At 52.6% G+C, this 19,574-nt stretch overlaps 7 protein-coding genes across 7 annotated transcripts; 3 read left to right on the plus strand and 4 right to left on the minus strand.

Moving 5' to 3' along the window:
* Nucleotides 1–179: 179 nt before the first annotated feature.
* On the plus strand, nucleotides 180–1,450 carry J4E85_002674 (uncharacterized protein; the record flags this gene model as incomplete). Its single annotated transcript, XM_051466950.1, has 2 exons — nucleotides 180–593; nucleotides 659–1,450. The coding sequence occupies 2 exons, from the start codon at nucleotides 180–182 to the stop codon at nucleotides 1,448–1,450; spliced, it is 1,206 nt and encodes a 401-aa protein (XP_051329805.1).
* Nucleotides 1,451–1,536: 86 nt separating this feature from the next.
* On the minus strand, nucleotides 1,537–5,952 carry J4E85_002675 (uncharacterized protein; the record flags this gene model as incomplete). The annotated part of the gene is made up of 5 exons (XM_051466951.1): nucleotides 1,537–1,958; nucleotides 2,011–2,641; nucleotides 2,692–5,669; nucleotides 5,717–5,730; nucleotides 5,912–5,952. The coding sequence occupies 5 exons, from the start codon at nucleotides 5,950–5,952 to the stop codon at nucleotides 1,537–1,539; spliced, it is 4,086 nt and encodes a 1,361-aa protein (XP_051329806.1).
* Nucleotides 5,953–7,136: 1,184 nt separating this feature from the next.
* Nucleotides 7,137–7,821, plus strand: J4E85_002676 (uncharacterized protein; the record flags this gene model as incomplete). Its single annotated transcript, XM_051466952.1, has 3 exons — nucleotides 7,137–7,170; nucleotides 7,209–7,672; nucleotides 7,774–7,821. The coding sequence occupies 3 exons, from the start codon at nucleotides 7,137–7,139 to the stop codon at nucleotides 7,819–7,821; spliced, it is 546 nt and encodes a 181-aa protein (XP_051329807.1).
* Nucleotides 7,822–8,125: 304 nt separating this feature from the next.
* J4E85_002677 (uncharacterized protein) lies at nucleotides 8,126–8,884 on the minus strand (the record flags this gene model as incomplete). The annotated part of the gene is made up of 1 exon (XM_051466953.1): nucleotides 8,126–8,884. The coding sequence occupies one exon, from the start codon at nucleotides 8,882–8,884 to the stop codon at nucleotides 8,126–8,128; it is 759 nt and encodes a 252-aa protein (XP_051329808.1).
* An 822-nt stretch (nucleotides 8,885–9,706) lies between these two features.
* Nucleotides 9,707–11,002, plus strand: J4E85_002678 (uncharacterized protein; the record flags this gene model as incomplete). Its single annotated transcript, XM_051466954.1, has 1 exon — nucleotides 9,707–11,002. The coding sequence occupies one exon, from the start codon at nucleotides 9,707–9,709 to the stop codon at nucleotides 11,000–11,002; it is 1,296 nt and encodes a 431-aa protein (XP_051329809.1).
* A 58-nt stretch (nucleotides 11,003–11,060) lies between these two features.
* On the minus strand, nucleotides 11,061–11,986 carry J4E85_002679 (uncharacterized protein; the record flags this gene model as incomplete). The annotated part of the gene is made up of 2 exons (XM_051466955.1): nucleotides 11,061–11,213; nucleotides 11,273–11,986. 2 exons carry the CDS (start codon nucleotides 11,984–11,986, stop codon nucleotides 11,061–11,063), a joined length of 867 nt encoding a protein of 288 aa, XP_051329810.1.
* A 4,607-nt stretch (nucleotides 11,987–16,593) lies between these two features.
* Nucleotides 16,594–17,244, minus strand: J4E85_002680 (uncharacterized protein; the record flags this gene model as incomplete). Its single annotated transcript, XM_051466956.1, has 2 exons — nucleotides 16,594–16,800; nucleotides 16,849–17,244. The coding sequence occupies 2 exons, from the start codon at nucleotides 17,242–17,244 to the stop codon at nucleotides 16,594–16,596; spliced, it is 603 nt and encodes a 200-aa protein (XP_051329811.1).
* Between the last annotated feature and the right edge of the window lie 2,330 nt (nucleotides 17,245–19,574).

A 19,574-nucleotide genomic window follows, 5' to 3' on the forward strand; every position in this document is an offset into this window, starting at 1 on the left:
GAGAAGAAGAAAGCCGCATAGATTGCTGAGGTAAAATAACAATATAGCAGTTCGCAACGTCGCTTGAGCAGCAAGCTCAATACCTATATAGAGGAGACGACATATTCCGCTAGATGTACTCCTCGACTGTCCGTACTCAACTCTGCCGCATACGTAGGCGATCAGACACACCTGAAGACATGGTATCAGACTGTACAGGTCTAGCTGATCTATTGACGTGCTTCACACCAGTCCAGGACAGCGTGTTGCGCCATCTCGACATTGGGGATATCATCGCACTCTCACGAGCCGCAAAGGCGTTTACTGATTATGTGCGCCTGGTCGAGCGAACGCAGTTTAATATCAACGAAAAGCTGAAGGTGTTTGTGACAAGTCCGAACGCGTTTCGCTCGCTACAGGCGAAGCACAACATCCTTATCAGCGGATCTTTTGCGTTCGGCTTCATGCTGAGAATACCGCTCAACTTCCGCATGTTTGATATCCCTACGACTATGCTGGACAGGCTCTTAGTAGAGAGAGGCCCACATGCCGAGGCCCTGAGATCGTTTCTCGAAAACGAGGGTTACAGGGTCAAGGACAGCTCCATCCCAAACGTAGGTGCTCTGTTGTCGCATCGACGAGCTTTTGCCGTACTTGAAGTAGCTGACCGCTGGCTTAGCACCCTTTCATGGAACGCGATACCGCCAAGGGCTGTCAAACCGTCTACATTCGAGAGACGGAATATACTCCTCTCTTCGTGATATTGAACTCGATCTTGACTTGCGACGTCAACTTCATTACCTGGAATAAAGCATACTCTGTGTTTCCAGACCACACTTTCATTCTGAAACAAGGTCACCTACTTATGGACATCAAGCATTGGAAACATCTTCCACAGGAACTGGCTAAATGGATGCGCGTTGGGATTGACATCGCCCCTTGTAGTCTTCCGGATGCGCTTCTCCCACACGCGAAGACTGACTCTACGTCTACATTGCTAGGAAACCGGTTGGTCGGCGATAAAAGATCTTGGGTGGTATCGCTGAACACTGACCGCATCGAGCCGTCGCCCTTCCCAGACCTTCCCATCGACTATGCTGGATTTGAGGTGACTAGGTTTTTGAACGACGAAACCGAGACTTTGCTAGATTCACCATCTCCTCAGTTCAACCACTACACCATTGAGATGACGGTCGTCGAGAGCTTTGCGTTACGCTACCAGTACATCTTCGCCGACAAAGCTTACCCAGAGCAACACCATTTTAGAGGTCGTACAATCGTACAGCTCTACGCTCTGGGCGCTGCAAGGCGGCCATCGGGATTTGCGCAGATCTTTGCTCAAACAAACCATTCGAATCTACGTGCCATCGCAGGGTTTGTACCACCAGAGAGCTGGAAATATTACGACGATGAGATGCACAAATTCTTGGAGGCAAGGTATCCGGAGCTGTCTAAGCAAGTCAGAGATTGACATGGAGGCAAACCGGGATGATGTAGATTAGCATTAATCCACGCTACATAGCCACCTCACCGTTACACCCAGAGCACCAAACCACTCTAAGCCCTATCCCACCTCTCCATGCCCTCCTTCTTCATCGTCTCATACCAAGTCCTCACATACTCTAACCCAGCATGCGGACCATAAATTCTCTTCTCCCACTGTGGAACCGGTGCCTTGAGTCCCGTCTCCTCCTCACACTTGCGCATTAGCTCGCTCAGAGTGCCACCGCGGTCAATGGTATTGTCAGTGCTATAGACGCCCTCTTTGGCACGCGTCTCACGTTTCTTACTGCGGAGAGTAGATGTAGCGAATTTATCGAATGTGAAGTTGTGCGGGTCGACGACAACACCGTAGTTCTCTGCAGCACCTTCGGGGGTGACGAGGCGGCGGTGGACTTCTTGGGCTACGCGTTCGGGTGGGCGGGTCAAGGGGTCGCCGAGGCCGCCGCCACCCCAGGTTATCCATTCTAGTACGTCGCCTGGGGGTGTTAGTTTTGTAGTCCTCGCATGCGAAAAGTGAGTGCGACTTACCTGGGTAGACATGTATGAAATCCTGCTTCGATTGACAGAACTCCATGTTATCCTTCTCGGCTGGTGTACCATAGCTGTTGTTTCGGTAGACAACCTTCCTCGATCTGCTGCCAGGTTTTCCGCCGTTGACTCCCCAGGCCTTGGTCAACCATCTGTCGTCGTGCGTGCTGACGTCGCCTTCGCATAGCCATCTGTACAACGTCCTCTGTGCATTACCACCACGGTAGAAACCAGCGCCTCCAGAATCTGGCAATGCCTCGTTGGCTTCAATGATGACGGGGTAGTAGAGCTCGATGTTCTCAGCTGGTATGGACTTGATAGCTGGGAAGAGACAGTGGCAGTCCGGCCCATCACCGATTGGTCGCGCAGGCACGCCACCGAATCCGATTTGGTAGAGCAAGTAAAATTCGCCATCGGGCTTGAAACCAGAGTAGAAGAGATGGGGCGAGTCGGAGAAACCTGCTGCGCAACGGTAGGCGGGGTTCTGTTGGCCAAACAGAGCTTGCAAAACATCCATGATGCGACCGAGGAGATGAGTGCGGCAACTGACGGCTGCTGGACGTACGGGGCGAAGGATGGTACCGGCTGGGATCTTGATATCTAGCAAGTCATGGAATCCATCGTTCACCACCTATCGGAGTTAGTTACGTTTCGTGATAATCTGGCGCATGATTTACTTACAGCATACGGATCGTAAATGGCGAGCAAATGGTAACCGATGAACATCTTGAATAACGTGATAGACAGATAGAAGTTCATCGAGCTGTTTGACTGCGGCGAAGTGCCATCCCAATCGAAAATAAGCTTTCCGTTCTCCTTCTTCATGGAGCAAGTGATGGCATATGGACCAACTCCTTGACCATCGTCGTCAATGAAATCAGTGAAGCTTGATACCTCATCGCTGATCTTGTCATTGATGATCCTGCTAATGGCAAGCTTGTTCTGCTCCAGTAAGTAATCCGCCGCTGCCTCGTATACCTCCAGGCTGTAGCGCCCACACAGTTCGGTGACGCGCGTAGCAGCTGTGCGGCAAGCTGTAACGAGCGCCATAAGATCACTCTGAAACCAGTCTGGTGCACGGGAATTACGGAAAAGTACCATCGCGAGAGTCTCGTTGTACACGCCTTTCGTGTAGAGCTTGACAATAGGTATTTGAATCCCGTCCTCGTATATGGTGCTTGCGTTGATACTCATGGAGCCTGGTACTTTTCCCTGCACATCGGTTATGTGACCAAAATTTGCGGCCCATCCTATAAGGCTGTGCTCGTAGTAAATAGGAAGTATTACGATGACGTCGTTGAGATGCGATACGGCGCCATCGGTCTGGTATACATCGTTCGTGACAAACACATCGCCTTCTTCGACTGTGCCGTTCCAGCCGTCGAGGAACTGCTGTATGAATGATCCAAACTGACCGACAAGCATCTGGCCACGTGTGTTGGTGATGACATTGAACTCGTCTTGCTGCTCGCGGATTGCTGGGCTCATGGCGCAACGAAGTAGAAGAGCATCCATCTCTCGTCTGATGGATCCCAGTGCAGAGGCGATGAGCGTGGCGATGATTGGCTGCTCTTCGATCAGTGCTTGAGCTGACTCTTTGGTGTGCATGGCCTTTCCATGGTCCTTCTTCTCGGTAGGCCATATGAGTATGTTGCCCATGGAGTCAATCTTTCCGTAGAATCCAGGAAGGATGAGAGTGTTTGAGTCCATCTCAGTAACGACGGCTGGACCATGTATAATTTTGCCAGCTCCTCCGATCTTGGACCGATCCCAGAAAGTTGCCTCGACCTTCTTCCCATTCCAGACAATAACCTGCTTAGCTGTGATGGCGTCTTCGCAAGGTCCAGAAGTACGAGCATCCTCCAGTGGCTTGAAAGCGACCTCTTCGGAAGCGTCAATGACTTTGGCTCGCAAGCGCATCGTCTCCATCTCAGCATGCGCGTGTGAGAAGCCAAATTGGTGTTGGTGGGCCTCATTGAACTTGGAACGAAAGACATCCACAAGCTTTTCTGAGCTGTTAAACTCATCAGAACTCAGATCGACGGTAAGTGTCATGGCTTGGCCCTTGTAGCGCATATCAGCTTGGTATACGACATGTAGGGCAGCCTTTTCGTCTGCAAGCGAAGTCTTCATGGTCTTCACACCACCAGCCTTGAGATCCAGTAATGTCTCTTTAAGCTCTTCCTCCGTTATCTCAGAGAATGCTCGAATGTATGTGCAACTCTGCTCATGCGACATCTTCGTGATAGCATCACCTTGCGCACATAGCACACCGGGAGACGGAGGGACGATAACAGGCCAGGAACCAAGAAGCTGGCCAAGGGCGTTACCATGAAGTGGACCAGCACCGCCGAGAGCGACCAACGCAAAGTCGCGTGGATCGTAGCCTTGCTCGACAGATACCAGCCGCAAAGCACCATGCATGGATTCGTTTACCAGGTCGATGATACCCTCAGCCGCGGAAGCTGTATCAAGACCCATTTGCTTCGCGATCGATTCAACTGCAGCTGTAGATGCGGCGACATCCAGTTGAAACTTTCCACCGAGCAGTTTCGACGGAAGGCGACCTAATGCCAAGTTTGCATCGGTCACAGTCGCTTGAGTACCACCTTTTCCGTAAGCTGCAGGTCCAGGTGTGGCGCCACTAGATTCAGGCCCAACGCGTAGAGTCTTCGTGAAATCATTGAATATCGCGATAGAGCCACCGCCGGCTCCTACAGTATTAACATCCACGCTGGGTGCTCGTACTGATAGGTGACCAATCGCGGTCTCTCGTCGGATGATGGCATCGCTTCCCGGAAGTAGAGCGCAGTCCGTGGAAGTTCCGCCCATGTCGAATGTGATGAGGTTCTTGTAGGGCGTGTTCTTCGCGACGAGATGAGAAACAGCCTTGACGCCACCTGCTGGCCCACTCATGAGGATGCGCACCGGTGTCTCGCCAGCAAGTTGGGTTGAAGTCAGGTCGCCATCGGATTTCAAGATGCGGATCGTGTCTGTGTCTTTCTCGAGCTTCTTTTGTAGGTTCTGCATATAACTCTTTACCACCGGCTTGACGATGGCGTTGGCGGCTGTCGTAACGGTACGCTCGTACTCTTGGATCTCCGGCAGGACATCTGTAGAAGTGACAATTTCGACATCTGGCCCAAACTCGCTGCTCAATATGGCCCTGATGCGTTCTTCATGCGCGCTATTGGCGAAGGAATTGATCAGCGATACGGCAATTGCTTGCGGTTTTTGTCTCTTCAGATCCTGCAAGTCCTTTCGTAATTCATCCTCGTCCAGCTCGTAGAAGACTTCACCGTCAATCTTGATACGCTCTTTGACTTCTACAGTCCTCTCGAGAGGCACGAGAGGGTCGGGCTGTTCGTAATGCATCCATGAGCCTAAGCCACCTGGTATCTGGCTTCGCCGTGTGGACAGGATGTCCTTGTGACCCTTGGTAACGATGAGACCGCATTTGGCGCCTTTGCCTTCAAGCACCGCATTGGTACCTGTGGTTGTGCCATGGTGTATGTACTCAAACCTGCCGTCCCAGTTGTACTTCTCTTTCAGGATTTTGCGTGCCTGTTGCACTCCATCTTGCACACCAATAGACTGATCTGTCGTGTTGGTCGGCACTTTTGTGCGTACCGCTTCGCCGTTCGGGGTGATGACGCAGACTAGACTCGATTAAGAGATGAGCATACTTTGTGGAAAAGGGCCGTACCGTCGGTGAAGGTTCTAGGATCGTGTTAGCCGCGCTGCTTGACGTGGGCCGTGTTCAGACAAGCCGCGAGGTGTTGGCAGCTGTGGATTCGGGGAAGTTCTGCATGTTCGCCGCCGAAGCCAGGGAGAAGCTAGCGGGTGGGCGTCCAGGCCTCCCACCGGTCCATGAGGCAAAATTGAGGCGATCATTACTTACCCTCCAACATCAACGCCGAGTCTGTAACCAGGCGTAGCCATGGTGTCGTAGCCAAATCGCGGTTCAACGATGAGGATGAGTCTATTCCAATCTTACAACGAGGACTCGATGATGGGTTACCGGATGGCCCTGCGTCATGCTATAACCATGCTTTTTGGAGCTGCTGCTAATGCGCCGAGGCCGCGCCGAGCATTGTCAAATACAATAGCGTTCGTGCTATCAGAGGCTCCATTGCCGCTGTCAGACACTGCGCCCTGCCCATAGTGGCAGTCACCATTGCGCTTGGGGAAGGCGTCTAACGGATGCCGCAATCACGGCACTGGCGATGATTGGAATGTTGAGGATGATCGGTGTTAGCTATCGTTTGGATGCGGGGTCGGTGAGAGCTAATTGCAGTCGTGTTATCTTGGACTATCTGCCTCTGCCTCGGTGCTGCGAAGCTGCTGTTATCACCGAACGATGCTTGACGCGAAAAGTGGATGGAGATGCTCGGCGCGTGGACCGGGGGCGACGCGCTTCGCTTAGGTGCTTCCGACAAGGTCGCGAAGCATCACGATTTTCTATTCATCAGCAATGGCGCCCGATATAGCGGAGAGAACTACTGACGCCGTGCGCACACACGCGGAGACTAGAGACGCGATGCTCTTCTCACACCAATGAGATCCTACCGTCATGCCTGATGACGTCATACATCGCTCTTTCTACTGCTGTCCAGGACAAAGAGCTTTGGCAAACCACGACGACGCAGCATGTAAAAGATGCCTTTGTTTGACTCCGTTTATTTCCTTTATACGAGAAATCAGATGTACACCGATCTAAGAGCACTTTCCGCAGGATGTCTTCAACATCGGAGCAGTCGACCATAGCAAACTGCTACGACGATCCCTAACATCAGCAGAAAGTTCAATGTAGAATAGTGAACATGGCTTTAGATCTCCGGTATCAGTTCTTACAGACCCTTTCTGACGAAATCGATAAAAACAAACACGTAATTACACGTTTGTACATCGCGCTAGATGAGACCAACACCGTACGCGACGTGAGTCACGAAATTCATTCTTCCGTCGCCGATATGTGCTAACATCGATCTAGCGCTTTGTGATCAAAAAGGTCACGACAGATGACAGAGCTATCTTCAACGAGCGACAGGCAGTTTGTCGGATCATCGACACCCTTCCTGATTCCGGCGCAATACTAAAACACAGGTTCTGGTCGTGCCGTGACCATGGCGAGCATCTCGGTCCCGCTTTCAAACACAGGTACGAGGTGAAAAGATATATGGACTATTGCTCTGCAGGCACACTATCCAACATCATCGAAGGATACAGTGCGGAAAAATGGCAGCAGGATACCGACGACCAGATTCCTGAACCCATGTTTTGGATCACTCTCATCACAATCTCAGAAGCAATCTACAACCTGACGACCGGATTGACGTACACGCCGGGTATGGACGATGCAGCAGAAGCCTTTGGGTGGATACCAAAAGTGCATCGCGACATCAAGCCCAGCAACGTCTTCCTTATGGAGCCTCAGGAACCCTTCGCTTCTTTCCCGCGGCCTGTGCTAGCAGACCTCGATGATATGCTCGAGCTCTTCGGATATGAGGAGTATACCAAGAAGTACCACTTGTTTACCCGAGGCTACGCTGCACCCGAGAACAATATCGAGCTGCACACTCTAGACCCCGACTCCCAAGGCTTCGGCTACTTCCAACGGCAACCACTCTCCTGCAAAACAGACATCTGGTCTCTGGGCACCGTACTCTGGGAGATGATGCACAGTTTTCTCGGTCCCCACAAGGCTCAAGGCCTTTGGCATGGGGCTATCACTAATACTATCCATTCAGATCCATCTCAAAGTCGCTTTTCCAAGCATACTATTCCCGTGCTGGCGCCTACGATGAATGAGCCGAACTATACGAGGGATTTGATCCGGATATTTGAACTGTGTAATCAAAGTATACCCGCAAGAAGACCGACGGCGTTAGGTTTGAGGAGGTTGGTGGAGAGAAAGATGAGGAGGGCGCAGAAGTGCTTGGGAGGTTTTGAGGGCGATGTGGAAGAGAGAATGAGGGTTAGGTATAGGAAGGAAGAGTTCGGCATGAGACCCAACACTGGGCTTGGGAAGAGGCGACGTGGTCATTGGGTATGAATTTATAGTTCATCTAATCATATACAACATGGTATCGTCGCTGGCTTCACCAGCTCTCGTTTACTTTGCAGCCATCATCTCCAAGAACTTGTCACCCAGCGCATTCGCCGCCATCGGGTTATCACCAGTAACAAGCTCCCTGTCCACAGTAATACTTCCCATAGACTTCGCAACACCCTCCTGCATATCCGCACCCTCTTCCCTGAGCGTACCCTCAACCTTGTCGATCTCGCCGCGGAAGATCGTCTCCATCAACTTCTCTTCAGCATCCGACCAGCTCGTCATCTTGTAGCCAGCGTACTCAAACTTCTTGCTGGGGCCGTACTTGGTACTTAGGAAAGCCCAAGGTCCGTGGCAGATAGCAGCTGTTGGCTTCGACGAGGTGTGGAAATGTGTGAGTATGCGACCGAGATCCGCGTTATCGCCCAAGTCGGACAGAGGAGCATGACCACCGGGAATGAAGACACCGCCGTAGTTCTTCAGTTCGTCGTCGCTGATCTCGGAGAACTTCTTTGGTCGCGAGAAGCCGTTCTCTTTCTTCATGCGCTCGATTAATTCGAGCTCTCTTTGCTTCTCATAGTAGTTTCCGGCAAAGGCTGCGAGAGATACGCTGAGGGGGTCTGGAGTTGGCTCCTTGCCCTCTGGTGATGCGAATGTGACTTCGTAGCCGGCGTCGAGGATCTTTTGTAGAGGCTTCGCTAGCTCCATGAGGAAGTAGCCTGAGTCTTGAGATACGGTCTTTCCATCACTTCCGGTGTTGTATAAGGGGAAGGAGGACGCATCGGAGAGCACGATGAGGACTTTCTTGTTTGCCGCCATGATGGTTGATTTGGATTTGTATGTGTAGGTTGATGGGAACTAGTCGTTTAGTTTTTAGAAATTTGAGAAGTCAAATGGGTATCAAGCTGTGTTGTATGAGAGACGGGAAAGGGCGATACGAGGGGTTGGTGTATATGTTTATGGTTTTCGCTGCAAGGTCAGTATGACGTAGGCGCCTTCTGTCCTTCAGAAACGTCACACCCACCCAACTCTCCACTTAGGTAGTCGACATGTTGCTTAAACTTCGATGCTCTGTCTCGGATAACCTCGGCACAATCTTGCGTCATCGTCCTGATGGGCGACCTTGTACGCGAAGAAGACACGCCGCGTCGCGTGTGAAGGCGGTTCGTTGCATGACTCGTCCCGCATCGCGAGATGACTCGCTTATGCCATTCATCTCAATTCCTCAACTCCTCCAAGCATTCACTACGAACGTACGCAACTGCAAGAAAACGATATACATATGGTCAGGCTGCTTAAAAAAACGCCTGTAAAGGTGTCCTGGATATGTCAAAAAGCACACTGGGCCCTAAGGTCCGTGCCACGAGAATTCAGCAGCATCACACATGTGTCCACAGCACAAGAATCGCAGTCCTGGACGCCTGAAAGTCGTGCAAGAGCCTTATTGAGGCCGTCGCGTTCAGGCAACAGTAGAAACACCAAGAAGACAACATCACAACATCACGCACAGGCTAAATCATCATGTAGCAAAACAGATGTTATATCAGGTGGACTCCAGCTAAATGATGCATCGATACTCAACGCTACTGACATTGCCACTCACCATCCTGCACACCAGCTACTATGCGCCTCTACACTCACATGTTCTTTCTTTTTTCCATCTTATCGACTGCGCTAGCGCTGTGGGATTCAAAAGACCCCTGTCCCACTTCCATCGAGGCAAGAATTGAGGCTGACCCTTCCCGGTCCCTCGACGACCGCTACCCATACGACGTCACACCCTTCACAACCTGGGACTCCGTCCACTCAGCCCTCCTTACCTGCCCTAACATATCCATCCTCGACATCGGTGTCTACGGGTCCTGCAGTACATGGCCCGACCGGATGAACCTACCGCTCAGCCCTTTCGGCGGTGAAAAGTATCCCGATATCAAATCTTTGAAGGTTGAAGGCTATCAGTGGGAGACATGGCAGCATCACGAAATTTGGAAAGGGCCGAAGTGTTTAGCGCCAGGCAAGCTGGAATGTTTCATGGACACATTGTATTGGGTTTACAAAGGCCATTGGATAAGCTGGCTTGGATGGCGCACTCAATCGAAAGAGCAGTGCGAAAAGACCAACGCGGAGCTGTGGCTTGACGCAATGAACTGGACGCGTATCGAGGAGCTTTCTGTAGACACCGTCCCGGAAAGCGTGCGGAAGGTTCTCTCGCAGTCGCGAGCGTTGCGCTCGCTGAACACGACAGACAGCGAACTCATCCTCAACTTGCCAAAGAACACGCTGACGCACCTGTCTCTTGTCAACGGCGAGCGCGACACCGTCCTCTTCGAAGATATTTTGAACCAGCAGGGCGGATCTTTGGAGAGTCTTGAGATGCGCTGGGATACTGAGCATTATCCATGGAGGTATGACGGCGATCTCGACGACGAGATCCAGATCATAAGAAAGATCGCAAAGAAAGTCAGGCATCTAAGCATAAATATCTTCCATAACGCTAGCAGCTCACCCTTGGAAACGCTGGGAAAGATCGTTACCATACCCACGCTACGAGAAGGAGACTTTTGGATAGACATACTCGGGCCACGGGAGTGGAGTTACAAAGAGCTCCGCGCCCTCGGAGAACAGCACGCAGAGGCTGAAGGCGGCAGATACCTATTTCTCAACAAAAAAGATGCGCGGAATATCTTCAATTACATGCGAGACAAGAAGCAAGGGCAAGAGCTGGAAAGAGCAACTTTTTGGATTGGTGACTGGACACGGGATTGGCTGTGGGAAACCCCAAGAGCGCATGTAAAATGTGAAGCGAAAGCAGATGTTGATAAGGAAGACTGGTGTGTGGTGGATGATCAGTGGCCACACTACCCGATGTTCGTGCTCACTCCACGGGTAGAAGCCCTGGAAATTATGGACACGGATTTCCGATGTGGAACGACATGAGCTCTGAACCTTGAATCTACGTTGGCTTCTCGGTAGTTAAATGCATATGTTCACGACTTTAGTCGTGACTGACGGTGGGATCCCATGCGCAGGGCTCATACACTCCAGTATCCAAACTCTCCATCTCTTCGGCTGTGAGCTCGAAGTCGTAGATTTGGGCGTTCTCCTCGATGCGAGATTTGGTCACGGATTTGGGGAGCGGTATGAATCCCTGTAATAGCAATGTCAGTTTCTTGCTCTCTCACAATAAATTATCGTAGTTATGCTCACCATCTGTATACTCCATCTCAGCAGTATTTGCGAAGGCGTCTTGTTGTACTTCTTCGCGAGTGGCTTGAGCAGCGGATCGTCGTTCTTCGTTGCGCGCACGATTGGACTGTATGCTTCGCATAACACACCTCGCTGCTTGCACCAGTCTACGATGTCTGGACGCGCGAGCCACGGGTGAAGCTCTACCTGATTGATGCTGATTACTCCACCCTTCCCCTTCCCCTCTTTCGCCTCCGTCTCTTTGATCCACGCTTCGAGTTCATCTAGATGATGCACGCCGTAGTTGGAAACGCCAATTGAGCGAATCTTGCCTGCCTGTACACCCTCAACGAGCGCTTTCCACGCACCGATGCGGTTCTCTTTACCACCGTAGGGACTGTGCAGGAGGTAGAGATCGACGTAATCGAATCCGGTGATCTTGAGGGTGTTTTCAATGTGCTGTGTCGAGTTCTCGTAGCTCATGTCTTTCGGAGGGATCTTTGTCGTGAAGAATAGCTCTTCTCTTGGAATGCCCGACTTCTTCATGCCTTCCGCAGATGGTTGCTCGTTCCGGTAGGCGACGGCAGAATCAACGTGGCGATAGCCGACTTTGAGCGCGTGCTCAACCACCTCGGAAGCGATGTCTGCTGGTGTTTGGTATACGCCATATCCGAGGACGGGGATCTTGTAGCCTGACAGCATGGTCTGTTGCGAGTTGATGGTGAGCCCTGCCATGATTGCTGATGACGTATGGAAGGACCGTGGTGATCTTGGAAGCGGCAATTGAGAACGTAGATTTGACAGTCTTGTGAGGGCAACAGTGCGCATAGTATCTTTGCAATGGAATGGATGTAAATAGTTATCTATCCTGAGCAGCTGTTGCCTCAAAGACGGGATGGTACCTGTAGGAGTATACTCCGGCGAACCTGGAAATAGCGGACATAGAGCGCCAAGGCCGAAGACCAAAGACGCGTCAGTAGCAAGATCACCTACCTAGCTACACCGAGTAGCGAAACAAAACTTCTTCATCGTCACTCCATCGGACTTTCGAGATACTTCATCATGACCGCTTCTGTTTGGGTCTCTTTACTACCAAATTAATGTCAACGGCGCATGCGCCTCTTACCACGCGATTCGTCCCAAAACGGCAATATTAATATCAATTCGCAGCCACCACTTAAGGACATATGACGCAGCAAATCGACCAGATGCAGCATCACATAATTAGGCAAATTGCCGCTCTTTCCTGTCACTCTGCAACTATTTACCCAGGGATCACCGCCGTTATTGACGCCTCTTACGCTCAACACATATATGCGAAGCAAGACAGGCATCGAGCTCCCAGCTCTCATGCGAACCCCAGGCGGCTTCGCGGGCCTCAGCTGCACGGGATCCGAGATGACGGGCCCTTTGTCAGCGCTAGAAGGGCCGAAGAAGATCTGGAGAAGACGCTGCAGACTGGCGAAAGCTGGTGGGGCGAACGCACGCGAATAGGCGCCTGACACTATGGATAATTACAATACCACGTTGCGCATGCGAGCCCACGGACCTGAAACGTCCCGACCCCCCTCCTTTTTGGACCTCTGGGTCGCGTAAAGAGTATGTGCTTTCTGCAAGAGGATAGCAGGTTGCAGGCCTAACTCGTTCCTCCGACACACCGATGGACTGGCCCTTGGTTCGGCACCCCGGCAGCGTCTCAGGAGTCGGTTTACGTTTCTCAACTCCACGGAGTGTAGCACGACAGCTTTCCAACATTAGCCGAAGAGTTTTGTACGACTGATTTTCGATGGATGCCGATCGCATTATCGGAATAGAGATCGATCTTTGCCGTAGCCTTGAAGCTTGTCCGACCATGAGCTCGTGAACGAGTGGTTCGGCAGCCTGTAGTACCACCGGTGAGCCGTGAAGGGATGCACGCTGACACGACACGCACGTGCAGGGTGACTTCATAGGGCCTAGCATCTGGCCGCTTCTGTGCCACCTCTAGAAACCCATGCGATGCGGCTAAAACATGTGCAGTTCAACAATATTTGCCATTATCGACTGACTCTATCGTCTGGGTCGCAGAGACGGGAAACACTTCGCTTCCACTCCTTTGCTAATGTGGGGCGTAGATCATGAAACACTAACCCGGTCGAGTCGTCAACTGCAGCTCCTCTGTCATTATCACATTGCTTGCCCTTCCGTCTACCTCACGACCCAGTCAAACCGTTTCCTGATCTGTTTCAACCCCTCGACGCAAGCCTCAACCGTTGCTCAATGCGTCATCTTTAGCTACAGGGATCGTTTCTCACTGACTCTGGTCGTTGTCTTATCGCGTGCTCGGCAATGCGGAGGAGATCCCGAAGATTCGAACAATGTCACCTACCCCGAGTGTACTAGTCCGCATCCTGCGTCTGAGTCTCGCCGCTATTGGCACTCAAGCTCGGAAGGAGAACGTGGAACACTGTCCTGCCGTCAGCGGTCGACGACTAGCCAAGTAGAATGGCGGTAGGTTCCGATCGCTGCGTGATGCGCGACGACGCAGGAACGTGGGGGTATACAGCACACGCGGACGACGAAGCTTACCACTGGCCACAGCGCGTTCTCGGAGGCTTAGTCTAAGATGATAAGCAGCCTATTAAGCCTTCTAGAAGAAGTCTATCAACTAAATCCTGACTCTTACCACCACTCCCATTGGAAGTTTTACGCGAAAGGCCGCTACCAGCCGTTTTTCAACTCGAGCGTAGGGCCGTTCGGGCCGCTGGCGACGTCGACGAGAAGTAAGCTGCGTACATGCGCAACGAACCGGTCTTCATCGCGGTCCGCGACTGCCTTGGCGAGCGGATGTAAGCTGACTAGGGCTTGTGACGTGAAAGCTCCCTCCTTCCGAGCAAGCCACGGGCGATCACCAAGCAAATCGTTCGTCGCCATCCACCGGATTTCGAAACGCGCTGACCAGTCATAGCTACAAGATGCATGATATTACACCGCGCGGTCCATCAGCATCGTCCTGATTCTACTTCTACCCGTGCTCGTGCTGGATCTGGTAGATGTGTGGTACACGTCAGACCGTATTCGAAGCCATTGTCGATGCGTCGATTGAAACTGCCGCGAAGGTCTCGGTGGCATCATGCATGGAGCTCGAGCTTCTGACAGCAGTGCTTACACTCAGTACGTAGACGTCGTCCACCTGTTACATCTACAGTGCGTATAGGAGAGCACTCGGCGCAAAGGATGTCGCAGCATTGAAGGATATAGACAGTGTGACGAGAGCTCTTGTCGTGCATACCGGCGCCACCCGTGCCGTTTGAAGAGCGACTGACAGCTTAAGGGGAACTCAGGATTGCGGGGCCCTTGTTTGACAGATACAATGTCACGGCACGTAGGAGCCGGTGTTCCTGCTCAGATCCCCACATCGTGTGGAGATGTGATACTATCATCCTCTATACGCCTGTGGTAGTCCATCAGCCGGGAGTTGATACGGCCGAGCTCCTGTTCTCCGCAACATCAGCATGAGCTCAGTGCTCGATGTCAATATCAGAATCTACCCACATACGCAAGTCGGCACAGCGTTATGTAAGGACCGTTCATCTTGCTGATCTCCTTGGTCTACGCCCCAGGAGACCGCATGGCACCCGTGCCTTCCAATCGCACTGGCTAAATCAGTCTGTCAGTGCTTGGTGCATCTGCCGAAGAATGGTCTCGACCAGACATCACTAAGAATGTGAAACTACCTCAGTAAGATAGTGGCAGACGCAGGGGATGATGACGAGGATAGGTACGGTGTGCGTAGCTGAGACCCCCTAGCATACTCGCGCTATGAGCCCATGCATACTACAACAGTGGCATGTAGATAAGTTGTTACGTGCTCGCGTGGAGAAGGGACTGTACCACGTAGCTTACACATAGGGCTGACTATGCTGACCAGTCACGAGCTTGGAATGGAGGTATACGAGGGATGCTGGCGTCGATCACGCCTTCTTACTACTAACATTTCTTACACAAGCACCGATATACTCGGAAAAGTCGGAGGTAGGAGGCAGACGACCCATGCGTACCGTCATAGCTAAGCAAATAGCGCAGCCACAGCGATGATGCATCTTACCCAGGCGACAGAACAGAATGCGCAGTGCTATACGTAACAGACCCGAATGCGTGACCTGCATCATCAAGGCAGACTACGCGCGCATTGGCATTCATCGCGAGAGCACGTCATGTCCCCGTGCCCTTTGACAGGATTCACACGAAGGAACGACGAATGTAACAGTGTCCATCGCTTCTCCATAGCGGGCAGGGCACCAAGACACGAAAGGCCCGATTGCGGCGCCGCACCCATCTCCAAACCGTCTGCGCGAAGGTACGGCACCACCACCACCGTGCCGCCCTCAAGACACGCGAGCCGCGCGGGTGAAAGCCCAAGCCCCAAACCTCTGCCGCAAAAAACGGTTGTCTCGTGTCCACTAACCACATGAGCAGCCGCGAAAAAAAATAAATAGAGCCTTGTCAAGTCATAAGCGAACCTGTCACAGCGCTTCCTATTAAGACATCTGAAACCAGTGCGCCAAAAATCGATACAATCGTGATTGCGGCACGACTGTACTGTATTGCGGCGCAGTTCGGCACAGGTGGGTGTGTGGTAACGGAGATGGGTGCCCCGTTGAAGAAGGAGCGAGGGACCAGAACAAAAACGAGGGCCCCACAAGGCGGCATAAGGTTAGTTAGGGCGGTGCGAAAAGCGCATGCGCGAGCGACAGAAAGGGAAAATGAAGAAGGGTTTAACGGTTTTGGGAGCGAGATACGCGATCTCGTTTTGTCTCATTCCACGTGTAGATGCAGACGCGCTGTCTTTGAAGCTTGCAACAACCGAAAAGACGCGCAGCAGGGATATGTGATGTGCGCGTGTTGCACATGTGGAAGCAGAAGAAGGGGGCCGCGCAGATGGCCTGTGAGATCTAGCTGCGACTCAACAACAGGAAAGGAGATGAAGATGATCGTTATATGTATTTGAAATAAGATAACTCAACAAATGTAGTTAGTTAAGCAAGGGTATCGAGCGAAAGAAGAAGATAAATGACATAAAAGGCGAACGTTAAGAAGCGTTGCGCGCTGGTTGCTGCTTGCTGTGCCCCATAGAACTCCCTGACCCAAGCCATGCAAGCCGCCCGTTTTTTTTCTCTCGCTTTGCTAAACGCCGGTGTGTCTGTGACTCTGTGCCGCATCGCGGGAAGCGTTTAGACTTAGACATGTTGCCCCGATGGGACAATCCCTAGGAGTGGAAGAATCAGAAAGGAAGAGCGATGCGGCGTGGTTTACCCGCATCCTCCTGCCGTAATAAGCGAGGCTGACACTGGCGAGGTTGACTAGGTGGTATGGTGCTGGTGCAGGAAGGGAGGGAAGTTCATGGGCGTGGGCTCGATGGGGCTCATCGCGTAGGGTGCAAAGCCTTGCTGGACGTGCTGGACGTGGTGATCGAACTGCGTGTAGGGTATTGGCGTTGGATCGATCTCTTGCCATTTGCGAGAGCATTGGCGTGCGGTCCATTTTTCTTCTGCGCCGTAATCGAGCATCTATAGCAGTCAGTGGCTGTACTTGGGATCGATGGTGGTGATGCATACCTTTTGCGCGATAATATCGAACTTGTTTTGCACCCAGTAGTCATGGGCTTTGCGCAGTGCTTGGACGTCTACTTCAGTCCACTGACGCATCCGTTCTTTTAGTCGCTTGATACGCATCTGAAGTGCGGGTATTTGGTACTGCCTGCCGAAGTCTTTGACAAAGCGTGCTGCGATGTCCTTCCAAGGCATGTGCTCTTCCTCTTTGAGCCGAAGAAGCAGACGGTCTTCCTCACTGAGCTCAAACTGGGACGATATCTGTGAGTCGGATCGCTTCCTTCGCTTGGGCTCTTCTTCTTCGTCGTCTTCCCTCTGTCGCTTGGTTCCGTGCGAACGGGGCGTCTCCAGGGGTAGAGGAGCGATCGGTGTGTACATGCGTCGGGGTTGTGGCGAGGGCATGTGGCTTGACGATAGCTCTGTTGATGGCTCACTCACGCGGGGACTATGGGTTGGGAATGCTGGATAATAGGCTTCGTGGTTCGCATGAATTCCTAGTGCGTTCATCGTCCAGGAGCCGTCCACTGCGGCCGAATGCAACGATTCTGAACCGCTGTGAGTCCGGTCCATGAAGTGAGACTGTCTCCTGTAGCGAGAAGTAGGCTGATGCAAGACAGTCCTTGCGTCGGGTTGGGGCTCTTCAGATGGCCGTGTTGACTCTGGTACCACGGATTCCCGAGAGTAGACGGTACCTGGAGAGATGGCTGTTGTTGAATGCGTAGTGGACACTGGAGCTGTTGCTGAGTAGTAGGATGCAGACGCAGGCGGTGACAAGTTGACCTGCGCCGCGTGTGGAGGTATATAGCCATATGAGGCGTATGTGGTCTAGACGACGGCATATGAGCAGCCGATCTCGCAACAAGGGTGAAGTACAAACCTCGCTATGGCACTCTGGGGCCGAAATTGAGGGGGCATACCACCCAGTAGTCGGCTGACAGTTGAGCTCTTGAGAAGGCAGAGGGCTTTCTGGCAAGCGTGGATTGTATGAATGGAAGGACTGTGGAGACATAGTGCCAGGCGAGGAGGCCAACGCGGGGTAGTACTGAGGGTGGTAGGGACTTGGCCAGGACGAGGCTGACTTGTCTTGGAGATGATGCGGAGGGAGGACAGCACCTTCAAGTATGATAGACATGACAACTGCGGCTGCGGGTAGGATTTGAAGAAGCTTATGTGCTGCGCCTTACTGCTGGTCGCTAATGTAGCAGACTGGAGACGGGCGGTAGCAAGAAGAGGATGCGGCGCACGGTGATGATATTCAGGCTCGAGCTGGACGACTAGGCTAGGGGAACGCCTCAGTCATATTTATCAAGATGGTAGCGGTATAGCGGCCTCGAGTGCAGGTCACTTCTAGTGCGTCGACTCTAACGTGCCACCCCCAGTAGGCTTTGAAGGATGCTGCTGCGCACTGACGGTCAGGCCTGCACGTTAGCGCCCCGAGCTTTCACCCTGCTCTTCTCTTGTCTCTACGTGGTTTGGCGGCCCTGACCCCAGCATGCCATGCCTTGCGCTTGAGCCGCGAATTGGCCAGCCATGCAGCGTTGCTCGACGGTTGTGTCCGGCCCATTTGCTGGCCCGGAACGCTGCGCTGGGTTTTCTAGGTGGTGTCCTGCAACAACGGTGATCATGACCGTGTGGGCGTCGCGGCAGCCTTGCTATCGGATTCCGCTACACGCCTGGCCGGCCAGGGTGTGCCCGCTACACGGCACCGTGGCTAGTGCGCATACCTATGGTTTTTTGAGGGTGGAAGTCAAATGTAACCTTCAGTAAGGCGGCCACCCTGACGTCGGCCCTGACGTCTGAGACTCCTCCCACAATCGCGACCCAGCGGGTTAATCTCTTTTCGATGCAGCGTGATATTGACGAACCTGTCTGTGCTGGCGGCGCCATAGGATGCCGTCAACAAGGGGTGCACTCCATCGCGCAGCAACGAGGAAATTTGGCCAGCCGTGTCTTCCCATTCGGTGCGCCTGGACAGCTGTGCCGTCGAGCTGCCTCAAAGCCAGTAAATTGCCCCGCATAGGGTGCGTAAGCTGAAAGCGAAGGACGCGACGGCGCTTAAATGCACGCTTGCGGTAATTTCTATTGGCCGCTAATATACGCTTCGGCTGGGCAATGACCGCTAATTCGCCCCTTTCGTCCTTGTTCCCACCCTTCCAACTCACCTCCTCTTCGTCGCACCTCTCACACAGCACTTGCTCACGATATCAGCGAAGATCACTGCCACCACAGCTATCCACATCACGTCGCTTGCTAGCGTGTACGTCTGCCATGTCGATTCTCGCCCCACACCACGGGTCTGCTCCGTGGAATACCGCCGACAGCGACCTTCCGCACAATGCTCAGTGGGTGTGACCCCCCACCGCCATGGTACATATCTGCTACTAGTCAATCTGGGCTGTGCGTTGTTGGACGGCTAAAAGACTTCGTTTGTGCGGCGGTCCAGCGCCCGAAGACCCCGCTTCCTTGTTGTCTTCCAACGGTGATCCTCACTCGTTACTTTGTTTGCCGTGTTTCGTCGGGGGCTTCGTATCGGCAGAATACCTGCGACACTTCTTGTGTTGAAGAGCGTCCTTCATGGTCTTTTCGTGAAGTGGAGCGTGGGTGGTGCCTATGGTGACGCACTGAACTTTGCGACCGCAGCAAGCGGCGGCTCCAGATCTTGGTACACTGCCTTTTGACTCTTGATATAGCTGCGACTCCATTGTTTTACGTTCGTCCTCCGACTTGCAGTT

Source organism: Alternaria conjuncta (assembly GCF_024043145.1).
Source record: "Alternaria conjuncta strain BMP 0040 chromosome Unknown scaffold_3, whole genome shotgun sequence".
NCBI lineage: Eukaryota > Fungi > Ascomycota > Dothideomycetes > Pleosporales > Pleosporaceae > Alternaria > Alternaria conjuncta.